This window comes from Microtus pennsylvanicus, chromosome 3 (genome assembly GCF_037038515.1).
Source record: "Microtus pennsylvanicus isolate mMicPen1 chromosome 3, mMicPen1.hap1, whole genome shotgun sequence".
Classification (NCBI taxonomy): Eukaryota; Metazoa; Chordata; class Mammalia; order Rodentia; family Cricetidae; genus Microtus; species Microtus pennsylvanicus.
Window position 1 is genome coordinate 1,992,501 of NC_134581.1, and position 16,405 is coordinate 2,008,905.

Genomic DNA, 16,405 nt, shown 5'->3' on the forward strand with positions numbered 1-16,405 from the left:
CACATTTAAGATGACTGCATCACACTTCTGCTTATAACCCTTCTTCCCAGAACAGCTGGGAGAAACTAGGGTGGGAGGAAATAGTTCATGATCACGCCAACCTGTTCTCATAGGCAGATCTGAACACAGTTTCTTCAAAAACAGTGAATTAAGGGTTCAGAGATGGCTCCCTGGTTAAGGGTGCTCGCTGCTCTTGCAGAACCCAGTTCAGTCCCATCACTCATGTTTGGCAGCTCACAACTGCCTGCACCTCCAGCTCCTGGAGCCCAGCGTCTTCTGGTTCTGTGGGTGCCTGCATGCACATGGCACACACACAGATGTCACATGCACACACAAATGTCACATGCACACACACAAATTTCATACACACAGACAGATGTCACATGCACACATACCCAGTTTTTAAAAATACTAATATTTTTAAATACTAGTGGTGCTGGAGAAATGGCTCAGCAGTTTAGAGTACTAGCTGCTCTTACAGAAGATTTGGATTTGGCTCCCGGAACTCACATGGTGATTTCCAACCACCTATAACTCCGGTTCCAGGGGATCTGCTGATACCCTATTCTGACTTATGTGGGAACTGTATGCATGTAGTGAACATACCTACACTCAGGTACACACATAAATAAACTAAAATAAATTAAAATCTAATGTATAATTAAGAACCAGTTATTCTGATTAGTCCCCTGTCCCTCCTGTCCCCTCATCCCATTCTTGTCCCAGCCTGGCCGCTCTAAGGCCCAGGGAGTCCCCGTGTGACCAAGGTTAGCGGAGGTACCGTATAAATGGCCTTTTGGTTGGTGTGTTGTTAGTGTGTTGCAGTCCGCAGCCTGTCAGCAGGCTGCTTGGGCTGTCTCCTGTCCACATGAAGGTATGCATGGATGTTTTCAGTAGGATGTGCTGGGGCTGGAAGTGAATGTGTGGAGTCTTGTTTCAAGTCTACGAACATTTTGTGCTGAATGCACTGGGAAGTTGTCATGTCTTACTGATGTCGTAGGAGATGAAGATCTGTGGCTGTGGGTCATCTTTACAGACAGCTGCACAGAGTGACATGGATGGAGAGGAAAGCAGGGCATACATGACGGCCACACAGGGCTCAGTGTCCATGGCTGAACTTTACCTAGGACCTGAGAGAGTACGCCCACCCCAAGATGATCTGTCTTTGGCAGTAAAGTATGTTAGATGAATGGAAAGTAAGGGGGAAACTGAGCCACGGTTCCCGACAGTCACGTCCACAGCCGAGGACACAGTCCACAGTCACTCCCCTATGAGCTGGGGGAATGCAAGGCTTGTCCTACTGACAGGTGGGGTTTTTGTATTGTGTGCAGGACAGAGCTGGTACCCTGCACGGGATGGAAATGGAGGCATTAAAGATCCCCAACCACTGAAAAGTGCACCTGCGTGTGCCGTGGTTAAATGGCAGTCTTTGGTAGCCCATGCCTCATTTTTTCCTTCTTTCCCTGCAGACAGCATTCGCGGCTACTTTGGGGAGACGATCGCTCTGTACTTTGGGTTTTTGGAGTATTTCACCTTTGCCTTAATCCCCATGGCTGTCATTGGGCTGCCCTACTACCTGTTTGTGTGGGAAGACTATGACAAGTACGTCATCTTTGCCTCGTTCAACCTCATCTGGTCCACGGTGATCCTGGAGGTGTGGAAGCGTGGCTGTGCCAACATGACCTACCGCTGGGGGACACTGGTCATGAAGAGGCAGTTTGAGGAGCCCCGGCCTGGGTTTCATGGGGTCCTGGGCATCAATTCTGTCACAGGCAGAGAAGAACCCCTCTACTCCAGCTATAAGAGACAGCTGCGCATCTACCTGGTCTCCCTGCCTTTTGTGTGCCTCTGTCTCTACTTCTCCCTCTACGTCATGATGATCTACTTCGACATGGAGGACTGGGTCTTGAGTCTCCACGAGGACAATGAGTCTGTGTGGACCAGCCTCCTGCTGTATGTGCCCAGTATTGTGTATGCCATTGTGATTGAGATCATGAACCGCCTCTACCGATACGCTGCTGAGTTTCTAACGTCTTGGGGTAAGCCTAGACGTGTCTCATTTGCCTGTAAGAAGTTCTGCTTGAGGTTCAAGGGTCAGAGAGAGCTGGCTCAAGGCTGGTAAAGGCACCTGTCCTCAAGTGTGAGGACCTGAGTTTTGTCCCTGAGACCTACATAGTTGAAGGAGAGAACCGCCTCTGACCTACGCACACACATCTACACACATCATACACACGTGCACACACACAGAGTGGAACCTATGTACTTACACGTGTATGCACACATATGCACACGTATTCAACACACACACAGCACACAAAATAAAAAAATTGTTACTTAAATTGTTGGGCTCACATGGCCACTGTCCTGCAGAGTAGATGGCAGTCCCCTGGGCTTGTTTCTAAGGCCTGAGACCAGCTTACAGCTCTGACCTCCACTGACCCCCTTATGGTGGCTGCCATAGCGCTCACTTATCTGGCGTTACATTCTAGGTTCTGGCTGCCCCGGCAAGCACTACTCCAGTTTCTTTTTTCACCTTTTGGGGCACCATGAGCTAGCAGACTTTTCTATGACTAGAGGTAGTGATGCTCACCAAGGCACCCACAATATAGTAAGTACAGTCAGGGTGGTCCAGGACAGTAACAATGTGTTCGTGTTGGGGTAAAGTACATAGAAAGTCTGCAGAGGAACCGAGGCTTGTATCCTGTCCTCCGTTCGTTGAGGACGGCCCAAGGTTGCTCTTGCCTGCATCTGTGGAGACAACCTGAGTAGAGTTTAAAAGTGGAGTTCATAGGCTGTTCAGCATTCATCCATTCAAACAAATACATTGTGTTATCCTATGGGAAGAAGCCTGGGCCTTTACTTCATTGGACCTAACATTTTAATTTTTTATCTGTTCTGTGGTAGAGCAGCCAGTTTGCTGAGGGCTTTCTTTGTACTGGGTCATATGTTCTGATCTCTGCAGCCACGCAGGCAGTGGCCAGTCCTTACAGTAGGGCAGGAGGTAGCATGGTGGCCTGGGGTCAGGTAGCATGCACTGGTGCAGACCAGTCCGCACTGCAGGAGCCTCATGATGCTTTTTGCTCTTGCTCCTGCTGTCTTGGGGTCACTGTACTGTGTCCCCATTTTTACATGAGGCTCAAATCTGAATTCTCTTCAGGCTAATCATTGTCCAGGGCCCTGCACAGAATCTGTGTTGATTTCCCCTTAACCACCTTACTGTTAGAGGGCACAGCCTCTTCTTTGGGGTGGCTGGGTGCAGGCTCATTTGCCGACACTTCCCAGATTTTTTTTTTCCGTATTTAGAGAAAAATTGTTCCCAACCACAGTGCTATTGCAGTGGAGGAGAGTGCTCTCTTGGTGGTGTTGGTAGCAAGGGATGGCTGTGACTGACAGCTGAGATGTCCAGAGACTTCAGCTCTGGTGCTGGGTGCCTTTGCCGAGCACAGTCCCCATTTACCTGTGACAGCACACCGGTGCTGCCTCTTGTCTGAGAGATGTCTCCTCTCCCCCTTGATATTGTAGAGAATCACAGATTGGAATCTGCCTACCAGAATCATCTTGTCCTGAAAGTGCTGGTGGTAAGTGGCATCTTCCGTGCTGTGGCAGCATCTCTCGGTCAGTGCCACTCCGCTGCCTCCTGGTGTGGGGTGAGGGTTTGAGTCTTCTAGGTCTGGGCTGCTCGATGTAGTGAGGTCTTTCTGCTGTGGTTGCCTGGTACCAGCATCTCCATGGGGCAGTCAGCCTTAGGCTCCATGGGAGGAAAAGGAGACCCCTTCCCCTGCATGTGAGTCTTGGTACAGGTGGGGAGCCTGGCTGTCCTGTTGTGGGACGGGATGCAGGGCTGCATCTCCCTCTGGATGGGGACCGTAATGTTCCGGCACAAAATAAAGGCAATGCAGATATCAAAGAATATTTACCAGTTTATTGTTAAACTTACTAAACCAAAGTTCCAGCGTAGCACAGGTAGCGAGGAACAAAAGGGCCGAGCCGCCTCTCCGCGCACACTTTATTGGCCGGGATTTGCCTGAGGCAAACCCCGCCCTCTAAAGGGAGCTGATTTAACCCCTTCATCTCCCCCTTTTGTCTAAATAAGACACAACTAAACCAAATATAACTATAACAATAATAACAAATGATAAATATAACAAACAATATTGGGAGCAAAAGTTTTGCTAAAGAGTAACTACAATTAAATAATCTTTAACTCCATCAAAGATCTGAGAAGGGAGTAAATATTACTTAACAAAAAAGAGATATCCAAAATGTGCAACAAATGACAGAGACAACTGACTGCCTGGGCAATCACCCAAAATCTCATTTGCAATGTTGAGTCAACCAACTTTGGCTAAGGCCTAACATAACTGACATACCATTCTCAAATGCAAGGAACTTTCTTAGGATTATCCTACCCTGTCTTGGCAAGATAAGACAATCCTGTTTATATCTTAGTCAGTAGTTGAGGTATGGGTTTTTCTTAACCCAAAGGCCAGTTCTGCCAGGAAGACAAGCTCCCAGTGGAGTGTCTTTGGTGCTCAACGTTCTCTCGGGAGTAGAGTGGTGTTGCCAGGAGTAAATTGTGTCTCGATGGCACAGAATTCTAGGTTAGATTAAAGGCCATTTTCTACAGCTCTTCAAAGAAGCTGAAGATTATACTATCTATACTGAAAATAATCTCTATGTATCTAAAAGACCTGATTAACCTAAAAATAATATGACAAACATGTAATTCTCAATACCTATCTAATTTGAAAACTAAGGGAATAAACAATTGTGCAATGTATGAAGACAATGATCTTCACTTGTAAACAATGTCATTACTTATCAAATGTAAACAATGTTATTACATAAATAGGACCAGAGGTAGAAATGTACATTGTGATATGATAGATGTATCCATACAATATAAGCATACTCTTATACCAAAATAGAGGTAGGAACACTCACATTCAATATTCAATATATCAATATACAAGAAACAGTACCAACATAATTTTCTAAAAACAGTAAGTCACAAATACCAATCATCCCATCAACCCAGTTAATCCCCCTCTTTTTTTTTTTTTTTATATATATATATATATCCCTAATTCCATACAATATCTCCCCATCCCCTCACCCCTAAACCAACCAGTAAAAGATGTCCCTAACCCTGTGGGCAAACTCTGTTGGGAGAGGGGACGTCGTCCTCTTAGATTGCTTGTAGCTGACATGGGGGCGACGTTCTTCTTAGGGGCCCCTGTGAAAGTAAACGATGGTAAAATTCCCAAATTAACCTTTGACTTAAGAAAACTATAACTAGTCTCTGTGTGTTTTGAGAAGGTCCGGCCAGAGCGTTGTTAAAAATGTGCATCATATGAAATTGTCTCTTGCAATTGGTACCAAAAAACAGATCCAAAATTAGTGCTTAAAAAAAAAAAAAAAAATTCATGACGTCATAAAAACCAGATTGAGTTGATGTTGTGGGGCCCCATCTTCATCCTGGAAACTTTAAAAATTACTGTAGGAAAATATGTTGCTTGTTATGGGAAATTTAAACATTAACAACAAGGACTTATACTGACATATAAAGAAAGACACAGATGTGAGGGAAGGCAAAGAAAGTTTATCAAGTATAAAATTATTCTTATTCTGTCCCATTTCATGGCTCCTGATCTGAGACAGAAACTTTGAAATATCTCTTATCAACAGGCTTGGAATTGAAGAAGGACTGAGCCATAGTCCAACTCCAAAACCAGCTCTACACATTTATAAAGAAGTGTTCAATAAAACATATAAATATACATAAATATATATAAAACCAATACTTACGATACGTATAGAATTTTATTGTTGATGTTTAATGGGTCGTATCTATTTTCCATCCATCAGTAATTAAATATTTAGGGTCCCTCAAATTCTTTGGAGATGAATATTTTCCTGTGGAGATAAGAAAAGAACCCTGCCCCCATCCTATTAGTAAACCTTACCATCTGTATGTCGGTCATCCTTGTGAATGAATTGTTATTTATCTTTTTCAAGTGACTTTTCTTCCTCAAACCGAACCTTTATTAATTTTGACGGTATCCATAATTTTTCCTCACCTGTGGAGATAAGAGCAAAACCCCTTCCCCAACGCAGCACATCTCCTGGCTTCCATTGTGAGGTCAGTACATCCTTGAAATAAACTGGTTGATTTAGTTCAGCAGACTTTTCCATTATCCAATGTCTTTCTGCAGCCGTCGTTCCCTTCTCGTTAGCGTTGAGAAAATTTAAGGTTAACAAAGCATTATGTAACCTATTTCTAGGGGTGTTTTCCACCCCTTTCTGTTTGTGCAACATATCCTTTATAGTTTGATTTGATCTTTCTATGACTGCTTGACCTGTAGGATTGTATGGTATACCTGTAACATGCTTGATATTGTAATGATCAAAAAACCGTTTTATCTTCCTAGAGACATAAGCAGGACCATTATCTGTCTTTATTTGTGTAGGTATACCCATGATAGCCATGACTTCTAATAAATGAGTGATTACTGAATCAGCTTTTTCTGAACTTAAAGCAGTTGCCCATTGAAAGCCTGAATAAGTGTCGATGGTGTGATGAACATACTTCAATTTGCCAAATTCTGGAAAGTGGAACACATCCATCTGTCAGATTTCATTTCTATGAGTGCCCTTTGGATTAACTCCTGCTGGCAGTGGCGTTTGGTTATAGAAAGAGCAGGTAGGGCATTTCTTCACAATCTCCTTAGCTTGTTGCCATGTAATAGAAAACTCTTTCTTTAAACCTTTGTTATTAACATGATGTTTTTTATGAAATTTAGAGGCTTGAAGCACACTACCAATCAATAATTGATCAATTTCTGCATTACCTTGTGCTAGAGGACCTGGCAGACCCGTATGGGATCGGATGTGTGTTATGTACATAGGGCAAAGCCTGTTCCTGATCAAATCTTGAACCTGGATAAACAATGAGGTTAGTTCTGTATCATCAGGTATAAATTCAGCAGTTTCAATATGTAAAATAACTCTTTTTGCATATTGTGAATCAGTAACTATATTAATAGGTTCTTTAAAATCTCTTAGTACCATAAGAATGGCATATAATTCTGCCTTCTGGACAGAATCATAAGGACTTTGTTCCACCTTACCCAAGTCTTCTGATTTGTAACCTGCCTTCCCTGATTTATTGGCATCAGTATAGAATGTACGGGCTCCAGTTATTGGAGCATCACGGACTATTCGAGGAAGGATCCAAGAAGTTCTCTTTATGAAGTTGAGCCGCTTGCTTTTTGGATAGTTGTTATTAATGTCTCCCAAAAAATTAGCACAAGCTCTTTGTCATGGTTCATTATCTTCCCATAATTTTTTTAGTTCATCAGCAGTGAAAGGCACTATAATTTCTGCTGGGTCTATGCCTGCTAGTTGACGAAGTCTCAGCTTGCCTTTTATAATTAACTCAGAGACTTTTTCCACATAAGTTTTCAGTTTCTTACTTGGTTTATGTGGTAAAAAGATCCATTTCAAGATAATATCATCTCTCTGCATTAAAATTCCTGTAGGAGAAATTTTCGATGGTAATATGACGAGAATACAATCGAGCTCTGGATTCACTCTGTCCATATGTGCCTGTTGTAATTTCTCCTCAATCATTGTCAGTTCCTTTTCTGTTTCAGCTGTTAATTCTCTGGGACTGTTTAAATCTTTATCACCATCCAAGGTCTTGTTCAAATGAATTATTAGATCAGGTGTTATCCCAATAGTTGGTCGTAAACTGGAAATGTCTCCTAACAGTCTTTGAAAGTCATTAAGAGTCCGTAAGCGATCCCTCCGAATTTGTGCCTTCTGTGTCTTAATTTTTTGCAAACCTATTCTATAACCTAAATAATTAACAGAATCTCCCTTCTGAATCTTTTCAGGAGCAATTTGTAATCCCCATTTAGGTAACAATATCTGTATTTCTTCAAACAGCCTGTTCAAGGTATCTATGTTTGAATCAGATAACAATATGTCGTCCATGTAATGGTATACAATAGATTTGGGAAATTTCTTGCGTATTATTTGCAATGGTTGGTTCACAAAATATTGGCACAGGGAGGGGCTATTTAACATACCCTGGGGGAGGACGGTCCAGTGGTACCTCCTCGAAGGTTGAGAATTGTTATAAGTAGGCACTGTGAAGGCAAATTTTTCTCTATCTTCTTTTTGCAAAGGTATAGTGAAAAAACAATCCTTCAAATCAATAACTATGAGAGGCCATCCTTTTGGTAATAAAGAGGGCAACGGAATTCCAGATTGCAGAGGGCCCATAGGTTGAATAACCTTGTTGATGGCCCTGAGATCTGTCATCATTCTCCATTTACCTGATTTTTTCTTAACCACAAATACAGGAGAATTCCAAGGGCTGGTAGATTCTTCTATGTGTCCAGCATCTAGTTGCTCTTGTACCAGCTGTTCTAAAGCCTGTAGCTTTTCCTCAGCTAAAGGCCATTGCTTTGTCCATATTGGTTTCTCAGTCAACCATTTTAGAGGCAAGGCTGTTGGTATTTCTGAAGGGACATCAATTGCTTGTTCCTGCACAGCCCTAATGGCCGGTTTTGTCCTTTTGTAATAACTTTTAATATTCCTTTCAGAAATATGGGCTCTAGAAGTAGCAGGAATGTTAATTTGAGTATTCCATTGTTGTAATAGGTCACGACCCCATAAATTCATTGCAATATTGGCTACATAAGGCCTTAATTTTCCTATTTGTCCCTCAGGCCCTATACATTCAACCCATCTCGTGCTCTGCCTTACTCGAGATAGGGTTCCAATTCCCAGGAGCTGGACATTTACATTCTGAAGAGGCCAATATGGATGCCAAGATTCTGGGGTAATGATACTTACATCAGCACCTGTGTCCAGTAGGCCAGTAATAAAAATGCCATTTACACACACTCTCAGCTTAGGTCTTTGATCATTTATAGAAGTTTGCCAAAACACACGTAACTCATCTTTCTGATTACTATTGCTTGTAACAGTAGGCATGTGGCTTTCTAATTGTCCTGACGAGGCATGTTCTCTGCAGAAACTGGGAATGTCTGAACCATGTTTGCCATGGGGGCCTGAGAGGCCCCCCCTCTCATGTTTCCCGTCTGTATCAGGTTGCCTTGTCTATCTCTTGTAGACCTGCATTCATTCGTCCAATGTCTGCCCTTCCCACATCTTCTACATAAACCTGAAGGCTGATTCCTTCTATTCCTGTTATTTCTAGAAGATGCATTATTATTATTTCTGAAAACCCGTTGTTTACAATTCCTTTTCATATGACCCATTTTGCCACAATTAAAACATTTGGTATTCTGGTGTCTCTTTTTACCATTGGAAATTGCTTCTTCTACCCATGCTTTCGTGCCATAGTCAAATGTGTCAACATCTAGTGTATGCAAGACCCATTCTTCCAAGGACGCTGATCTGAACATTAAAGGCCTCAAGATCCTTTTGCATTCCACATTAGCATTTTCATAGGCCAAAGACTCAATTATTATACGTCTTGCTTCTGGGTCAGGTATCCCCATTTGTACAGCTTTAGTTAATCTTTGTAAAAAGTCACTAAAGGGTTCTCTCTGACCCTGTTTAACTGTGACAAATGATTCCATTCTCTGTCCTGGGTCTTGTACTCTGTCCCAAGCCCTTAAGGCTGCTGTAGTACACATAGAAAGTATGTTTTCATCCAAATTAGCTTGTTCCTGAGGGTCTGAAAAGAGCCCTTCACCTAAAATTTTATCTAGGGAAACGTCAATTCCCTTCGCCTTTTCCTGCTGTTCTAAAAGTCTAGCCTCTTGCCTGAATAAGCATTTCCATTTTAAGTGCGGTCCACTCTCAAGGACCGCGGAGCTCAGCTGGAGCCAGTCCAAGGGGGTTGCTTTGCTTGTTGTGGCCCAAGATTTTAGCATCTCTTTAACAAAAGGGGAGTGCATCCCAAAAGACATGATGGCCTGTTTAATTTCTTTGAGATCATTCATACGGACAGGCTCCCATGTATCTTCCTTGATGACCCTAGGGTTTCTGGAACCAACCACCTTTTCTGTTGTTATTACAGGAAAGGCATGTAGAGCTGTAGGTAGAGCTTTGTGAAAATTGTCCCGGAGGGATTTATCCACAGATGTAGTTAAAATTTGCCTTTCTACCCTTTGCTCTTCTTTTTCAGAATTTAGAAATTCCTCAATCTTTTCAATTTTATTCACCATTGTTTTTTGTAATGTCTGAATCTCCTGCCCAGAATTATGTTCTAAAGCCTTCATTGAGGATTTTAGAGTATGAAATTTGTCCAGTAGAGATAACTTGTCATCTTTGGACATAATTTTTATGGCATAAACCGTGCCTTCTTGTATTGACAATCTTTCCGCCAATCTGTCATAAGCTTTAGACAAAATTTGATTGTCACATTCAGCAGTTTTGATTCTCTCAGTTAACGTTTTAGTTCCTACAGAAAGGGACTGCTGAAACTTACGATCCAATTCAGCTGTTCCTTCTTCCATAGTAATGAATTTCTCCTTAACATCAACCTGTACTTTTTTTAGATTTTGCTCAGTTAACCGAGTCATGTTAAACAAAGATTTGTTTTCTTCCTGGAGAACTTCAAACTGATTCTTGAGAAGATTGTTGTCATTCTCAATTGTTTTTAAACGTTCAACCTCTGTCTTAAGAGATTTGATCATTTTCCTATTATCAAACCAAATAGTGCTAAGGAAAAATAAGAATCCCAGGAATATCCATATATGTGGTGTGGTAGACACCTCTTGTAAGATCTCCCAAACGGTGCATTCAAAAGAACTATTGAAATAGGCTGCGGTCACGTTGTCAGACATTATTTAGAAAAGAAAAAGTTCTCTTACCTGTAATAACTGGTTCCTGCCAGTGGTGGCGAAAGAGCCCAGTTGAATCCACGTGTCCTAAATCTGAAATAAAAGGACTCAAAAACAAAATTGAAACAGACACCAAGCTGATAAGTATTTTTTGCCGGGGCTCTCAGGCCGCTGTCACGTGACCTGAGCGCTGGCGGCGGTGGGGGTGGTGGGAGGGGGAGCAGACACAGGCAGCGCGCGCGCCGCGGGCGGTTGCGCACGGGAACTCTGGCCGGGGCGGCTCGGAACAGAGCTTTAGGCGCTGTTAAAAAGGCTCTGTGGATATCAAACTCACTGCTTGATACTCTAACAAGCGGCAGGGAAAATCGAGTCGCTCAGAGTCTCAGCTGTTTCAGCGCGCGCCCAGAGAGACTGCTGAGAATCTCAACTTCTTCCGCGCGCGCCCAGAGAGACCGCCGTAGCGACCCCGGGGTGCAAGAGACTCCGTTCGGGGCCGGTTCTGGGCAAAGCCCCACGGGGGAGGCGCCAGATGTTCCGGCACAAAATAAAGGCAATGCAGATATCAAAGAATATTTACCAGTTTATTGTTAAACTTACTAAACCAAAGTTCCAGCGTAGCACAGGTAGCGAGGAACAAAAGGGCCGAGCCGCCTCTCCGCGCACACTTTATTGGCCGGGATTTGCCTGAGGCAAACCCCGCCCTCTAAAGGGAGCTGATTTAACCCCTTCACCGTAAGATGTGTGGGATTCTGTGCAGTTCCTCCTCCTCTTGGCTGCTGCCTCTCCTCTCACTTCCAGAGTTGATAGTTGAAAGGGAAGCAGTTCCAAGCCACGGTCTGCGGCAGTGGTCCCTCAGTTTTAAATGTGCAGGCTGCTAACGTTGTCATCTTCTCTGGCAGTTCAACTTTCTGAATTGTTTCGCCTCGCTCTTCTACATTGCCTTTGTCCTGAAGGACATGAAGCTTCTGCGCCAGGTGAGTGTGCCAGCAGAATGCTGAGGGGAGGGTCTCACAGAGGATTTCCAGCCTTAGAAATGACTGTGCTAGGGGCTGGAGAGAAGGCTCAGCAGATAAGAGCCTTGACTGCTCTTCCAGAAGACCAGGTTCAGTTCCCAGCACCCACATGGCAGCTCACAGCTGTCTGTGACTCCAGTTCTAAGGGATCTGATACCCTCACACAGATATATATCAGGGCAAAAATACCAATGCATAGGAAATAAATAAATTTAAAAAAAGAAATGAGTTGCTTTATGCCTTTACTTTGTCTGTTTTTCCCCCTTTAAATAATAAGCATTCACACCTGAATAATGTATCATACTCAACAGAGAAATTAGTTAATTCAAATTCTCTTGCAAAATGAGTCATGCAAGGGGCAAAGCTGACCTGCTCTCCCGAGGCAGTTCTGACGGCACAGGTGCCTACAGTCTGTAGACATCTGCCAGTGACTGCTGTGGGATAATGCTCTGTACGCTGTGAAGATTTGTCACTTGTATTGTTTTAATAAAATGCTGATTGGCCAGTAGCCAGGCAGGAAGTATAGGCGGGGCTACCAGACTAGGAGAATTCTGGGAAGAGGAAAGGCTCAGTCTGCGGTCACCACCCAGACACAAAGGAAGCAATGATAATGCTGACTGAGAAAAGGCACCAAGCCACATGGCTAAACATAGATAAGAATTTTGGGCTAATTTAAGTTTTAAGAGTTAGTTAATAATAAGCCTTAGCTAATAAGCCAAACAGTGTTATAATTAATATAGTTTCTATGTGATTATTTGGGTCTGAGAAGCCAGGAAATGAAAGAACAGTTTCTGTTATGTTTACAAGTGATGCTGGTGGTTATAGGATAACCTTTAATAGGTCTTGCAAATTTCATTTTTACATTGATAACATGTTACGCTTGAGAGACTAGCAGGTTCGTGTCTGAAATGCTTTAGAAAGTCCTGCCTGCATTTGTAGTACTATAGTTTCTGGATCATATAAAACCAGTATCCAATACATTGAATTCAAAGAATTAATTACTTTTCTTATGTGATGGGTGTTCTGCCCACATGTATGACTATGCATCAAGTACCTGATACCAATGGGTGGGAGGAAAGGGCACAGATTTCATGAAGCTGGAGTTAGAGATTTTGAGCTGACATGCGGGTGCTGGAAATCAGGCCTTCATCCTCTGGAAGAACAGCCAGTAGTCTTAACCATTTAGCCATCTCTCCAGTCCTTCAGAGTATTGATTTCTCATGTGTGTGCATGTACATGACGTTGGCTGTCTTTCTTGATTGCTCTCCACTTTGGTTTTTGAGACAGGGTCTTTCACTAACCTGGGGCTTTGCCATTTCAGCAGGACCAGCTGCCCAGTGTCTGCCTCCATGACACTGGGATGCAGGCATTAACCACCTACTGACTACCTTTCCGTGGGTGCTGTAAAGGAACTCAGTGCTCGCATAGTGAACGACACTCTACTGCTGGGGTTGTCTCCACAGGTCCAGGCTGTAAAATGTCACAGTGATTCCCCGCCCCAGCCTGGCGATGCTGTTTTATAGTAACATGCTATAAAATATATAATGGAGTAAGTACAGTATACAATATAGTAGGATGATGAGATCACAGTCACAGTGTCAGGTTAACTTCCTCTCTGAAGGACGCTGGATGAGCTTGCTCATCCGTCTGTCTGTCTATCATCTTTAAAGACAAGGTCTCACCATGTAGAGTCCTGGGCGGTCTAGAACTCACTATGTAGATCAAACCTCCCTCTGCCTCCAGAGTGCTAGGATTAAAAGTATGGCCCACCACATCCAGCCCGGCTAATTTCTTCTGATATTATTCTTGAATTAGAACACTGTGCTCACACCCAGCTTTCTATTGTTTGTGTTTATGACATCGTAGGACTCCATTTTGAGCTCTGAAGGACCATGTGTGTGTGCTTTCGTTTCGATCTTTCTAAACATGATGCTTATGCTTCTCTTCAGAGCTTGGCCACACTCCTGATCACCTCCCAGATCCTGAACCAAGCTGTGGAATCTCTTCTTCCTTACTGGCTCCAACGGAAGCATTGCGCAGCGGTAAAGAAGAAGGTGCAGGCTTTAAAGGTGGACGTTGATACAACCTTGTATGAGCAAATCCTCCTGGAGAAGGAAATGGGAACTTACCTGGTGAGTTGTGTGAGTGTGTGTAAGGGTCACACAAGTTCATGTGTGTGTTGTGTGCACTGTAAGCGTTCTGCAGCGGATTCCTTCAGCACGAACCACTTTGAAGTTAGGAGGAGAGAACTGTGATATGAATTAAGATGCTTCTGTCATGATTCCTTAACAGCAGAAGGTGAGGGTAGAGGACTGTTTGACTGTTTCACAGAGATGGGTGCCTGGATGTGTGCTCCAGCGTGACAGTACACAGGGAAGATGGTCCCTGAGGAAGCTCACCCAAGATGGCTTGAATGTCAGATTACTGCTATTATAGCTGTAAGTCGGTTCCTTTAGAATGACTTATTGTGTGCGAGAGAGCCTGTGCACATGGAGTCAGGGGGCCACTTGGAAGTCAGTTCTTGCCTCCCTCTCTGCTGAGGCAGACTGTCTCGTACCCACTGCTCTGCAGACCCCAGGTTAGAGTCTCCTGTCTCTGCCCTGCGTTACAGATATGTGTCATGGCGTCCCACTTTCTAGGTGGGGTGAGTTTGGGGGTTGAGTGGTTCATAGAGCCTGTGCCTGTCTGCACCAGGACATTTCTTTTGACTAGAAGACTTCTCAGTTAATTTGAGGAAATACACATGGATTACTAGAGGTAATGAAAACCTAACTCTTCCTTCAGTCTTAGCTGCTGATGAGCCCCAAGTCAGACTTACTCCCGAGTCTCTCTGCTGCTTTTCCTATGCTTGCTGTGTGCTGCACGGACCCCCCCCCCCCATATCCCCCTGAGGGACACCGCCAGAATCTTAGCTCTGGTCTCTCCAGCTCCGCATCTTCTTCCTTTGTGAAGCATGACAGGGGCAGCAGTGACCACTATCCTCTCTTGTGTGCGACAGCACCAGCTCTAGAGTCGTTCTGAGCAGCAGGCGGTGCGGTGTTATTGGTCAGCTCTCTTTCTGAGCAGCAGAGTTGGTGCTGTGAGCCTGAGCTCTGAGAATGAAGTGAGAGCCTAGTAGGTGGGTGTGGGGACTGTGGGTGAGCGCTGTGCTAACAGAGCACCCCTCGATCTGTCTACCCAGTCCAGCCACTGTCTCCTCACCTACTATAATGGTTATATTATTTGTGTTTTAATAAATAAAGCTTCCCTGAAGATCAGAGGGCAAAGCAGCCACACTAGTCAGGCATACAGGCCAGCCAGTGGTAGCACACACCTGTAATCCCAGGACTCTGGAGACACAGGCAAACAGATCTCTGAGTTCAAGGCCACCCTGGGCTACACAAGGTCAATCCAGAAACTGATCCAGGTGGTGGTGGTTCACACCTTTAATCCCAGCACTAGGGAGGTGAAGACAGGAATGATATGGCTGGGTGGAGAGAGGAATATATAAACGGAAGAGGCAGGAACTCAGTGGAGTGTGGAGTCTGAGGATTCGTGGAGACAGGATCTCGCCCTTTCGGTCTGAAGATCTGGGAGGGGTAAGAGGACTCTCTAGTGCTTGGCTGCTTTGCTTTTCTGATCTTCAGGCTGAGCTTTAATATCTGTCTCTGGGTTTTCATTATTTGTGCAACAATCTGCAGTTTCTCTGTTCACTGTCTCCGCGGAGGTGACACGGGGCAGGTTCTAAATGTCTGCAGACATTGGGAAGGAAGAGCCCAGCAGTCACGTTCTCTGGACGGTCTCTGGAGCCCTGCCCTTTCTAGGCCCCTTTGCTCCCCACTGAAGTCCATGGTCTTGGAACTGCATGCTCTGCTGTCTGAAAACATGGACAAATTTTGGAAGAAGTCAGTTTGTCAGATTGCAAAATTACTGTGAAACACAACTTTCACTGTAGAGAAATGACAGACAGAGGAAGTGGGGAAAATGAAGCCTCTGGGTGTTCTGACCCCCGGCCCTGCCCAGACCATGACTGTGCAGCGGCTCAGAGCTTCCCTGTCCACTACTGTCCCTCTATTGTGCCCGCTGTGTCATATCCACGTATCTGTGAAGGAGGCATTTCCATCTATAGTGCCCTAGCCAGCAGCTGCCACCCAGTCAGGGCCATCGTCACTGAGTCAGCAGTGAAGAGGCTCGCCATGAGTGTGCCTGGACATCTCTCTTGCTCTTAAACATTTTCTGATTTGGAAAATGTGGTTTTTTTTTTAAGGTATTCTGTTTATGTTACTGGGTCATCACTTCAGTGAGTCAGAGACATTTTCTGTCTTAATTTCTAGTATGATGAATATCAGTAGATAAGACTCATGTAAGGATGATCCTAGCATCTGCGGTAGCACCTAGGAGTTGGGACCAGAGCTCTGGAGAACGGCGGTGGGTGTAGAATTTCCCCCCCTCTGCCGCTGTTGTGACTTTACCCAGAGTGATTTGCCTATGTTGGGTCAGGGCTGAGCTGGCTTGCCCTGTGGGCCTGTGCTCTGAAACTGTCCCTTGCACCTGGCCGCTCCTTCAGGTCCAGCTCTGACTGTTGCT

At 44.3% G+C, this 16,405-nt stretch overlaps 1 protein-coding gene across 1 annotated transcript in view; it reads left to right on the plus strand.

Annotated features, from left to right (window-relative positions):
* Window positions 1–16,405, plus strand: part of Ano10 (anoctamin 10) — a 119,664-nt gene that overhangs the window by 23,943 nt on the left and 79,316 nt on the right. The window contains exons 6-9 of the mRNA XM_075964076.1: window positions 1,470–2,039; window positions 3,523–3,578; window positions 11,726–11,800; window positions 13,789–13,971. Coding sequence (XP_075820191.1) covers window positions 1,470–2,039; window positions 3,523–3,578; window positions 11,726–11,800; window positions 13,789–13,971 — 884 coding nt within the window. The remainder of the gene's footprint in view (window positions 1–1,469; window positions 2,040–3,522; window positions 3,579–11,725; window positions 11,801–13,788; window positions 13,972–16,405) is intronic.